This window comes from Pararge aegeria, chromosome 25 (assembly GCF_905163445.1).
Source record: "Pararge aegeria chromosome 25, ilParAegt1.1, whole genome shotgun sequence".
Taxonomy (NCBI): domain Eukaryota; kingdom Metazoa; phylum Arthropoda; class Insecta; order Lepidoptera; family Nymphalidae; genus Pararge; species Pararge aegeria.
The window spans coordinates 7,091,177-7,103,179 of record NC_053204.1 but is presented as its reverse complement, the minus strand read 5'-3'; the positions used below and the strand labels follow the sequence as shown (position 1 = coordinate 7,103,179).

Here is a 12,003-nt window from a genome sequence, read left to right as displayed (position 1 = left end):
TTTGAAATATTTGGATAATTTAATTTCTGATAAGCTTATTTGAAAGGGTTGTCTGAACCTCGATATATTTTGTAAAGAATTAAAATGTATTGAATTACATGAATCAGAAGTGGGATAGCGCAAAAATAGTTATAGTCTCTCTGCCGGAAATTTTATTTTTATTGCTTTCATACACGTCTGGTTTGAATTAAAGAAACTTATTTGATTATTGATTAGAAAATCGAAATATTTCAAAGTAAATCTTTTAATTATCCGGGTATTATTTGAGATTTTATTTGTTGAAGTTGCCTCCGAACAACACAACTAAACACATTTCCACAATCAAATAACACAAACAAAAGAATCAAGCTAATAACGATTTCATTTCCAGCTCTAGAGGTTTGATATCAAATTAAAAAAAAAAAAAAAAAAAAAAGAGCGCATTGGCTCCATCTATACAATGATACTAATGTTAGTCTGTATTTTCAACAGGGTGCAATCAATATGAGCAACATTTGTTAGCAAAAATATATATAAAAAAAATACATCGCCAAAAAGAGACCTTCCCAAGGTCCGTGTAAAACTTAACGAAGCCTCACATAAAATGATACCAGTGGATCGACGCGTGAAGATGACGTAGTTCCGAGTGCCGAGTCTGCACGGATTGTCCCTGGTATCACTGACTGCATTATCCTAGGCTAAGTTAGGTTTAAGGCTAAGTTTTGTTATCTTTTTCGCATAGGGACACCCTTTTGCCATCATTATCATGTCAATTATAAGATCTGGAGCTTTTTGCGTCATTAACGCACTTTGAAAATCGTTTTTTTGTGATTATCTTATTAGATTTCCGATAATTCGAATGATCGTATATTTAATGAAACATTTCTGGGTTTACCAAATTAGATGTTTGTCAAAAGTAGCATTAAATATCGGAATAAATCGATTTATTTATATACATAAACTTATCAAGAAATCGGTTTTCGAGTGAGTAAAATTCTGTCGTTATTTAGGTAGCAGTTACGTATATAAATACGTAAATGATATGAAAAGTGTGGCAAAATGGTGTTGCTGTCAGGAAAGGTAATACGTTGGGGATTATGTTCGTGTGACTGTATGGGTATGTCGCTCTTAGGTGGACTGTAAATCATTCCGGTCCAGCTTCGAGGGCAAGTGGGACGCGATGGTGACTAAATGCGCCAAGTGCGTGTTAAAATTGGTGGAAGTCGCCAAGGGAAGGCGCAGGAATTTCATCCTCGACCAGGTGAGACTCTTTCTTATAACTCGTTGGCCGACGCAAATTACACACTTTTTCAATTGGTCGGCAGTTTTTGTCGGTTGTTTTAAAGGTATTGGCGAAGGAATCTTTTAATACCAGATATCTGACCTCCAAAGATCCGTTATTATGCTCAATAACTAAATGCCCCTGGGTTTCTTCGAAGAATGCACTGGTACTTTCTAGTGGAGTGCGCAAATTGCTTTAACACAACTATTCTCATACAATTTAAAAGCCGGCGAACTGTCGGCCGTTTTATTTAGTCTGTTTTTTGCGTGGCGTCTTGTATGAAAATTGTGATGGGCAGCGCACTTAATTCAGGACCAATAGAGATCGCTACGTTCGACGTGGATTCATTTAAATCACAAGGATTGTTGCAACGCAATTTTTGGATAATATAATAAAATTGATGTTTGGCGAAGTGTTTGGAATATACTCTCTCATACACCGAATTGTCTAATTCAGTTTATTTAGAATATATGTTGTAAATGTGTATAATATTATTATTTATTATACGTGTACACCGAACTCCCTAGCACGAAAATTTACCTGCAAACAACACGTTAATTGCAATCCTATTGAGTGTCATTTATGGCTGAAAGTTTCAGCAGCATTAGCATTAGTTCATTGAACAGAAATTGCGATTATCGTGATGTCAATCATAAATTTGGTGCAAGTGGAAAGCATCCCATGTAGATTCATCTATACACCACTGCGGTACATCCATATCGTAAGGAAAGCATCCTCAAAGGACCAAAACGGTGAGTCTTACCAACCATATAACTTTGCCAAACGGTAAAACCAACTAATCGAAATCGCGCGCTAAGGATCTCAATTGAGCTTGTCTAGGTGTCTGCCAGGGCTACATTGATCTATAATGCTGTTTTTGTTTTGAACACGGTTCGCGTTCGGGTATTGGCGGGCTTTAAACAGACGAATGTATACCCGTCGGCCCAGCGACGCAAGCTCAGGGAGTTCGAGGGGTACAGGCGCGTCGCCGTCGTCGTGGTAGTGGACGAAGACACGCAGAAGGAACGCGCCGCCACGCGCGAAGCCGCAGACGGCAAGGAGGTGCCTGACCCAGCTATCATGGACATGAAAGGTGAACGACGATGGGCCTTTGACACGGTCGCTGACACTGCCTCGCGCACCGCTCGCGAGCACCACCCGACCCGATGTTCAGATGTGGGCTTTGGTCCCAGGGCGACAGACTTGTTGTATAAGCGACATGATGTAAATTGAAATTATTTTATCCAAATTAATTACCAACTAGCTTAAAAACTACAACAATGAGGAACAGTTCAGTGTAAACCAAGTTGCGGTAATACATTTAATTGACAAATCGAAACTTAGCCTTTTGCACTCAAACATAGGATACTAATCGTAAGAACGATATAAGAACTGACGTTGAATAATTTCATAGTATTGCTTTTTGTTCCTCTTTGCAACCCAAATGATTAGCAACATTCAGCTCAGATTACTGGTTCAAGTAAATTTAGTGTATGTAAGCAAAAACAATTATATAAAATGTATCGAAATACATATTAATGAAAGACCTTTGCGATTGCAATGTCCTGTCTCGTTATAAATTCACTTATGCGATAAAGCTGTCGCCCTGCGGTAAGTCACGTTCTGTAAGATACGGTTTAATCAATGACGACAGTTTCTTGTCATTGAAAATGTATTCTACATAATACGACATAAAGCCCATATTTGAACGCCCAACTGTGTGATGTGCATGAGCGGTGCAGTGTTGATTAGTAGTGAATGCAATACTCCGCCTCTCACTCTCACAATCCGACACCGCAATAGCCCCGTCTCACTCTCAACTTCTCTCTTAACAGCCAACTTCACTTTGCCCGAGCGCGGCTCGTGGCTAGACGAGATCATTTACCCAGAGCTACCGGAGGACGAAGCCAAAGCGGTAGTTGAGGCTTACCATCGTGAAGCTGCGGCCGCTGGGGCTGTGAAGGAGAAAGACAAACGATCGCGCTCTGCGTCAAGGGACGGTCCGCCAGCGAAGAGACAACGGTCCTCTGATCGCCGCGATCATCGAAGGCAGAGAGACCATAGAGATCGTGGTATGTACTTTATTTTTTGTTAACTAGTGTAGGTGTTTACGTTACAAGATCTGCTTGAAGCTTCAAGCGCTTGTACCCCCTTATATACCCTCGACGGTTGAAAACCCAAGAACTTCAATATATAGATTATGCAGGTAGAAAACAGATGATGATGATTTGATGTTTAACAATGAGTTTTTTTGGAAATGTTATTTATGAATTTAAAAAATTGTGCCAAATTTCGAAGAACATGGTAAAAAAAACAGCTAGTCATAGTGACTGCTGACAGATATGAAAACTCCAAAAAAAATTAACAATAAAAATGGTATCAGTCGGTGACGCGAAATCACAACATTTTAAACCCATCAAAATAGTCAACGCATATGATACAGTCGAGTATACACAATGTATGTATGCGTTTACATTACACAGACTACTATACTATCTGCGGCTAGTCCAGCCCAACACGTCACGGGCATGTCAAGGTCATCGGTGACGTGAACCCCTAAGATAAAATAAAATCTTCGGCTTTAAGAAGCTAAATATTAATTCTTTTCAATTGTAATAGAAGACAGATGGGGAGGTGGTGGTGGCGGCGGCGGCGGTGGTGGCGGCGGCGGCGGCGGCGGCGGTGGCAGTCGCTGGGGCCCTGCAAGCGGTCCGATAGGCGGCGGCGGCGGTGGTGGCGGTCAGGGTGGCCGCGGAGGACGTTGGGGCAGCCGCGACAGAGGTGGTGGCATGGGCTCCGGGCCCGCGCCGCGCTTTGACCGCTGGGCCCCGCAACCACCCAGGTAATTATAATTTAATTTTTTTCACATAATTTTTGTACCTAATTCATCATATCAACCCATTACCGGCCCAATACAGGGCACGGGTCTCCTCCCACAATGAGAAGGGGTTAAGGCCACCACGCTGGCCCAGTGCTGATTGGTGGACTATTTGTACCTAATTACTTATTCACCGTGGAACGCATCAATGTAATATCTAGAGGAATAATTGTATAGTTTCAAGTCATTGCCGGCCCTATAAAGAGGACGGATATCCTAACAGAGTGAGGAGGTTTTATACCATAGTTCGCCACGCTTGCCAAGTGTGTATCGGTACGCGCACAACTTTGACAACGTCATGGAGAGTTGCAGGTTGTAGCAAGGCATGCATGTAGGTTTCCTCACGATGATTTTCATCTCCGTTGAAGCAAGTGATATTTTAATTGCTCAGAAAAGTAAATTGGTATTGGTGTGAAACGGTTCTTTTTAACAAATAATTGCGAGTAACTTTAATATTTACAGAAGATAGTGTTAATTGAATGTTCGTATTATTTTATTTCAAAACCGATTTTCTATGGTTGTTTATTATGCGTGGCATACATTAGGTGGGTGGTACCACCAAAAAACTACGACAGTGTGATAAATATATCAACATATACAGGACGCAAAACTGTTCTGAGCATGTCAACTCTAGTTTTGTGTAGGGAATTCCTATTCCATTATTATAGATCCCAAAAAAGTGTAGTAACCAAGTATTCGCCTCGATTATTAGAAACGACTTCGGCGGCCGCGATCGAGGAGACTTCCGCGGTGGTCGCGGAGGACATGGAGGACATGGAGGCCCTGGAGGTCCGGGAGGGCAAGGCGGGCCGCGTCAAGACCGCGGTCCGGGAGGTCCCCCGGGCGGCCCAGGGGGCCCAAACTCGAGGGGCCCGCCAGGAGGCGATCGGTTCCAGCGAGACAACAGGCCTCAGAACAGAGGTCCCTCGGATAATAAGCGTGCAGGAGGCGGTGGCGGTGGTCCCATGCTTGGTAAAAATCAAGGTAAATATAATAATTACCTTGATTTTTAATACGTTTTATCTAAATTAAAAGATAACATAATATGTTAAAGGAACAGCCAATGTATGTATGGACGTTTGAATTTAGTGTACACTAATGATTCTATGTGTTTTATATTCGTGAATTTTGGCACATTAAATTGTTATTATTTATTAAAAACTCACAGAACTTAACAAATATAAAAGAGTACGCGAAATTGTGTATAGTACGATTCAAACTTAATGACGAGTGTAGCTTCGAGCAAGTATTCAACTGTACCCTCCCGCTGGTTACCTGATACCGAATATTGATTTCTGAACATCAAAACACACGTAGTTCGCGCAGTAGTAAAGTTTGATTCGAACTATATTGTATAGATTATGTTAGAAAAACTTAATCACATTAAAATAGCTAATTATTAATTAGTTGCCGATTTTGAAGTTTCTTGTTTGGATATTAGACAGAAGCAGGCGTTACTTAACAATTATTCATTCTAAAGTCAACATCTCCTGAAGATGCTCCGGTTTCGGAGTACATTGCCGAGGATCTGTTAGGTGTGGAGTATAAGGATTGTAGAAATTATAAATTACACCATACAGATTCTCCTGCTGTTCGCGGAGTATAGCAAATTAAGCTTAATTTTAATAATAGCTTCTTGTTTGTTAGAAAGGTGAATTAGTTGAGTGTTCTTAGCTATTTTTGAAACCGGTCCAATATCACATATTTTTCACAACTACCTTAATGTGGGTATCAAATGGAAGGGCTTGACTAGTAGAATAATGTTCACTATAGTGACGGTTGAGGGTTATAAAAAAATAATTTTATACTATTATTTAAAGTAAGTAAGTACCCAGGCGATAATGGCTCGATATGTTTTTGAGTTACCGAAATAGCTATAATTTGTTCTGATGCAGGTCCCCAGGGAGGCAGTGGCGGTGGTGGCGGCGGTGGCGGCGGCGGTGGTAACAGTGGTGGCGGCGGTGGTGGTGGCCCAGGTGCGGGGGGTGCGGGAGGTGCGGGCTCCTGGCAGCGCGGCTCGCAGCAGCAGTCCCGCCCGCCTAGGCCAAACCAGCAACAACTGAGCAGACAGGTAACGTAAACATGTTTAGTTGGGACAGGTGTATTTTATTTATTTCAAACTTTGAAACAATACAAGATACAACAAAAAATTTAAAAACAATTTAAAAAAAAAAAGTTATTACAGTTGTGTGCATAGGCGGCCTTGTGGCAAAATGTATGTACCTCATAGTACATACAATATTTTGGGGTACCATGCAGAAGAGGTATTAGATCTTCTTTTTGATTAAACAAAAGACAAGTTAACAGTTAGTTAACAGTCTCACCTGCTGGTAAGTGATGATGCAATCTAAGATGGGGCTAACGGGCTTACCTGTTAGGGGTATGTCAGTTATATTGTCAGTTATATATGCACCGGAACGCTAAATCGCTCAGTAGCACGCCTTTGTTGTTTGTTACAGTTTCTGTTGGTCCCCCCCACTAGGCTTACTCCTTCATGTACCTACTAGTTTATTTTTATTACCCTTAAGCTATATGAGTTAAATAAAAGCTTTTCAGTTAACCAATATGTCGTATATGAGAAAAAGTTTCAGACTTACTTAAATAGGTATGTCAGACTACAACCCTGGAGCAAGTGGCGATTGCTTTGGTCTTATAACTGAGAGGACCCTGGTGGTAGGCAATTAAGAATTTATAGCTTCCGAAATATCCCAGGTCTGGTCGGGGAATTAATTGCTTTTACTCACCACCAACAACGTAGTTGTAATAGGCGCCCCTAAATCTTTCTACACTCGGGATTCTAGATACAACAGCCTTGCTTATTGCCCTGGTGTTATTCTAAAATCCTTTACGATAAGGGTTTAACTGGGCGCCTGTATTACCCTCAATGTTTACAATGGACTATTCAAATAGAAGCGTATTAATAATTTGCATATGATGTTTGTCTTCAGGATGGCGGCAATAACCAAAACCAAAATCAGAACCAGAACCAGAACCAAAATCAAAACCAGCAAGGTTGGAATCAGTGGGCCGGCGGATGGGGAGGCTGGGGCAATTGGAACAACCAGAATCAAGGTACGTTTTGCATACAACCCGTTGCAATCATGGCCATGAGTATTGTTGTTAATGAACACAAGGCTTTGTTGAGTCGGTTTGGTAATTGAAACACTGTAATGACTCGAGTTAAAATAGAAGTTTTGTATTAAAGTTGGATTGAAATGAGAAGTGGGATTCATCATCCCTCAATGTACACATGTATTTTTTTTGGTTTTGACGACCTCCCTGGCGCAACGGTGAGCGCTGTGAATTTCACTATCCCTGAGGTCCCGGGTTCGATTCCCGGCAGGGGCAAAGGAATTCATAATTTCTGAATTTTCTCTGGTAGGAGGCTTTGGTCTTGGCTAGTTACCACCCTTCCGCTAAAAACGTGCCGCTAAGCGATTTAGCCTTATTAAACCCTCCCTAAAAGGTTAGCCCGCTACCATCTTAGACTGCATCATCACTTACCACCACAGGTGAGATTGCAGTCAAGGGTTAACTTGTAGTGGAATAAAAAAAATCTGATTTGCCTGTCAACTGAAATAAAATTTCAAATGTTAAGCAGGATGGGGCAACTGGGGAAATTGGGGCTGGGGCAACCCAGCACAACAGGGCGGTGGCGGCGGCAACGCACAGCAGCAGGGCGGCGGCAGCAGCGGTGGCGGTGGCGGCGGCAAGAATCAACAACAGCAGCAGCAACAACAGCAGCAGCAGCAGCAGCAATGGCCCACCAACTACACCGCCCAACAGTGGTACCAGTGGCAGCAGTGGCAGCAACAGCACGGATGGCCTGGGGTATGACATTCCGAACTGGCTAGATGAGAAGAGTTATTAGTTACGCACCAACTAGTTGTTGCCCGCGACTACGTTCGCTCGCTAATATTGATGTGTATACAATGTTATTCTCTGAACCCCCAACCACCATACACTAAAAATATGATTATCTCTTGTTCTGTTAAAAGGTACATTTTTATGGGTAAAAATATAAAAATGTCAATGCTTGTAATTACTATTGTTACGTGCTGAAGTTTGAAGACTTGTAACTTTAATAAGCTTTCCAGTACAAGGTTCTCCAACACACTTTCAATGGCAGCTCAATCGTAGTCCTAGGTTCCATAATTATCACTGGATTAACGAAAGTATAACTTAGATGATACATCACTTTGCGAGGTGCCTTAGTTTCTTTTACTTTTGCTCGGACGGATAATAGCTGATAACCACCTGAGGGGTTGTTACAGCGTCACGAGGAAGACGGGGCGAGCCCGAAGGCTTGCCATGAGAAGAGCCCCAGTGCTTTACGACATCGGGGGAAGGGGGGACGTTGACCCGAGGGTGCCTGCTTCGAGGGCTCGGATCTCGGTTCGACGTTTTGGAATTGTTACCTCAATTGCGATATGTGCCTGCTTTTATACCACTTATTGGGAGGCCTTCTTTGTTCGGAAATTGTAAACAAAAGGAACAATGAATTACTTTGTTGCTTTGTAGAAACTTATTCGACACCATAACGTTCAATACCTAAAAAGAATTCAAACTCCTACTGAAAGGTGTTGCTTAATTGCGGAACATAATTTTTACGTTTTTGTTTATCGTGAACATAATATTTTCCCCACAGTACCAGCAAGGCGGCCAGCAACAGTCGCAGACCGGTGGGGGACAACAGAACACGCCAACCGCGACCAATGCAGCCGACGCTGCGCAAGCCTGGGCGCAATACTACCAGGTAATTTTCGGTCTTGTTTAGACAAGTCCCGGTCTCGGACAGTAGGTCCGATTCAAAATTTATGTTGTCGCGGAAAATAGCTGCGAGTGTAACTTCACGTAGTCAATTACTACTCACCCACTGATTGGCTAATACCTCATATTTAATTCTGCGCATGGACACGCACGAAGTTCGTGATGCACTAATATTCGATTCAGACGGTTACATCCTACTCAAAGAACTGCGTATTTTCTGCATTCTGCATAGAGAACGATTAAGAGTTTTAAAAACATGCATATGTATAGTATGGTATGGGTTTGATATAAATAAATAAATAAATATACTACGGCAATAGCTACCTATCCCCAAAGTAAGCGTAGCTTGTGTTATGGTTACTAAGATGACTGATGAATATTTTTATGAATAAATATATATATATATAAATAAATAGCAAAATTCAAAATTCAAAATTCATTTATTTCAAGTAGGCCTAATATAAGCACTTTTGAAACGTCAAGTCTGTCTGTTTGTAGTGATTCTACCACCGGTTCGGAAGGCAGATTCTACCGAGAAGAAGCCGGCAAGAAACTCAGCAGTTGCTCTTTTCCAACATCAACAATTTACATTTTGTATTTTAACATTCATTTTTCTATCTTGTTAGAGCTGAAAGCGGAGCCGGATGCTTCCAAGCAACCAACATATAAACACCCAGACACTGAAAAACATTCATGCTCATCACACAAACATTTTCCAGTAGTGGGAATCGAACCCACGGTCTTCTTAGAAAGCAAGGTCGCTGCAAACTGCGCCAATCGGCTGTCATATAGCTGCCAAACTCCTTACAATTTACAGTTAAGTCTGCTTCCATCTGAAAGGACGGAATATTATCCCTGGAAAACTAACGGTTCCCAGGGGATTTGTATAAAAACCTTTATGAACGCGGTTAGTTTATACTTACTTTTCTTATTCCAGAACTACGGCGGTGCAAACACGGGCAATACAAACGCCGTTGACAAAAAGTGACGTAGACCACCAACACAACGAGAGTAGACGCACGGGCGATGGCGGACATGCACCATATCGACTACACGATGACTGTAGAGATAGATCACTTGACATAATACCTATAGAAAATTATACGATTTCATTTGACCAGACAAGCGTGGCGTATGCAAACAAAAGCATATCGATACCATGATTCTTTTGCACACGACTCTCTTATCTAAATTACCAGGTAAGCAATGCCGGTGAAATTACAAGCACATGGGAGCTAAAGTGTTGCTCCGGTTATTGGTTATACCATATGTTTGGTCTGAAAATTTTAATAATATAAAAATATGTAAAAGTAGTGCCCTCCTTTTGACTTCCTTCCGTGTGCAAAAGGATGGCACAATTTTTAGAACTCTCAGTTTAGGTTAAGAGATTTGCTTACAAAAGATTCATGGACGTATAAGAAAATGGTCAACCGTACAAAATTTTTACTAGATAAAGTCAAGTAAAGATTCTGTATACAAAAATATTAAGTTAAATTTGTTACTAATAATATATTAAATCTTGCGTGGCTAGGCCAATGGAAATTAATGACTCACTGTTTTCTTAACGCTCATGTTTTGAGACAAACCAAATCGTTATATTTGGCACACAATCCCCTACACTCGCGAGGTGGCGTCTGGTGTTTCTGGTCATAGAAATTATATGAATTTGACTTGGCACGCGTGGACGTAGCGTGTTATAAGTATGCACGGATTTTCAGTTGTTTTGTATTAAACCAAACCAAAAAAGGTTAAAAAGTCGTTAATCTAAATACACCAAATGTAATATCTTAGTTCGATAAAAAAAATTAGATTCCTATAAGGAGGGTTATTGTTTTATCTCTTTCTAGCGCCTGAGATTAAAAGTTCTTTTTTAACTAAAATTTTCTGATATCTTCAGAACATTTTAAATTCCATTATAAACTTTCATAATGTTCCTTCGCCATTGCCCAGTGATATTATATATCTAATTTGGGTTTAGGAATTTAAACTTTAAGAATTACTTAGTTTTCTCAACACGCGGTTTTTTGTGATCGTCTTAAATGCAAGTCGTGATTATTTTTGTATGAAATCTTTTAACGGCACGTATGAATGATTGATGTCTCGCTTAAAGATAAACTACAATATCATCTGGTAATACTTGTACTTATATTCCGAGGGTTCACAGCGAAAACTTCCGCATATTGACGCTGATTTTGCGGTAACTAATATAAATAGACAGAAATAAAATAGCGCTCTGAAAAGTATGATGCTACATTTATTTCTGTAAATTTTGGAATATTAAGTATTTTAAGGATACATCTCGGAATATTAGGTATCCAACTGTGTGTAATTCAGCTTAGCTCACGTTTGTTTTGGTCGGTGTATGTCCGGCTCTTTCAGAACTTAGTACCTGAGGTGGAGTGAAGAACGTTCGCGTGTTTATTTACATTGCCGTAGTCTGATATACACCGACCAAAACACACCTTCGTAAGCAAATTTTAATGTATTAATTATTTAGGCAATATTATACTATTGTTATTGAATAATAATTCTTAATATCGTTAAAATTTTTAAAACTAGTAAAAAAACAAAAATGTATTATGGTCAGTAAATACATTGCCGTGAACTCTCAGAGTAATCAAATTACACTGTATATAATTATCAATATATTTAGATCCTGTATACAAAACAATAAATAGAGAAAAACTATTTAGCATTTTGATCCCTAGATGATAGTGAATAAGGTTTGTTTTTAGATGACTGTTACATTTGTAATACTGAGTGAATGGAAGCTAAGGCTTCGCGTGTTAGCAAGCGTGTACAAAACACAAGATTCCTGTGGTAGTAGATTTGAATGGCATTCATGGAAAAATTAACTAAGTATCTATAATAATAAATAATATAAGCACAGTTTTTGGTGTTATTATTTTCTTCTAAACCATTGTATTGCGTCCAATTGTTTATGTCGAAATTCACAAATACAATTGCTAAAATATCTTTATTGTAACTTTATCAACTATCACTAACCTAGTTATTACACAAAACACTGAACGAACCGTCATAAAATTGAATAAAAAACATAATAAAAATATCGTAAATATCATAATGGCGGTGA

The 12,003-nt window shown here is 40.1% G+C and overlaps 1 protein-coding gene across 3 annotated transcripts in view; it reads left to right on the top strand.

Annotated features, from left to right (window-relative positions):
• Window positions 1-11,801, top strand: part of LOC120634927 (heterogeneous nuclear ribonucleoprotein U-like protein 1) — a 41,638-nt gene extending 29,837 nt beyond the window's left edge. For 2 of the 3 annotated variants that reach the window (XM_039905819.1, XM_039905817.1), the window contains exons 19-28: window positions 1,112-1,240; window positions 2,186-2,354; window positions 3,097-3,333; window positions 3,881-4,103; window positions 4,852-5,123; window positions 6,035-6,210; window positions 7,088-7,211; window positions 7,738-7,970; window positions 8,788-8,895; window positions 9,847-11,801. In XM_039905819.1, the coding sequence (XP_039761753.1) occupies window positions 1,112-1,240; window positions 2,186-2,354; window positions 3,097-3,333; window positions 3,881-4,103; window positions 4,852-5,123; window positions 6,035-6,210; window positions 7,088-7,211; window positions 7,738-7,970; window positions 8,788-8,895; window positions 9,847-9,897 (1,722 nt within the window). In that variant the 3' untranslated portion in view covers window positions 9,898-11,801. The remainder of the gene's footprint in view (window positions 1-1,111; window positions 1,241-2,185; window positions 2,355-3,096; window positions 3,334-3,880; window positions 4,104-4,851; window positions 5,124-6,034; window positions 6,211-7,087; window positions 7,212-7,737; window positions 7,971-8,787; window positions 8,896-9,846) is intronic. The other variant, XM_039905818.1, reaches the window with a different exon arrangement.
• The last annotated feature ends 202 nt before the right edge of the window (window positions 11,802-12,003 follow it).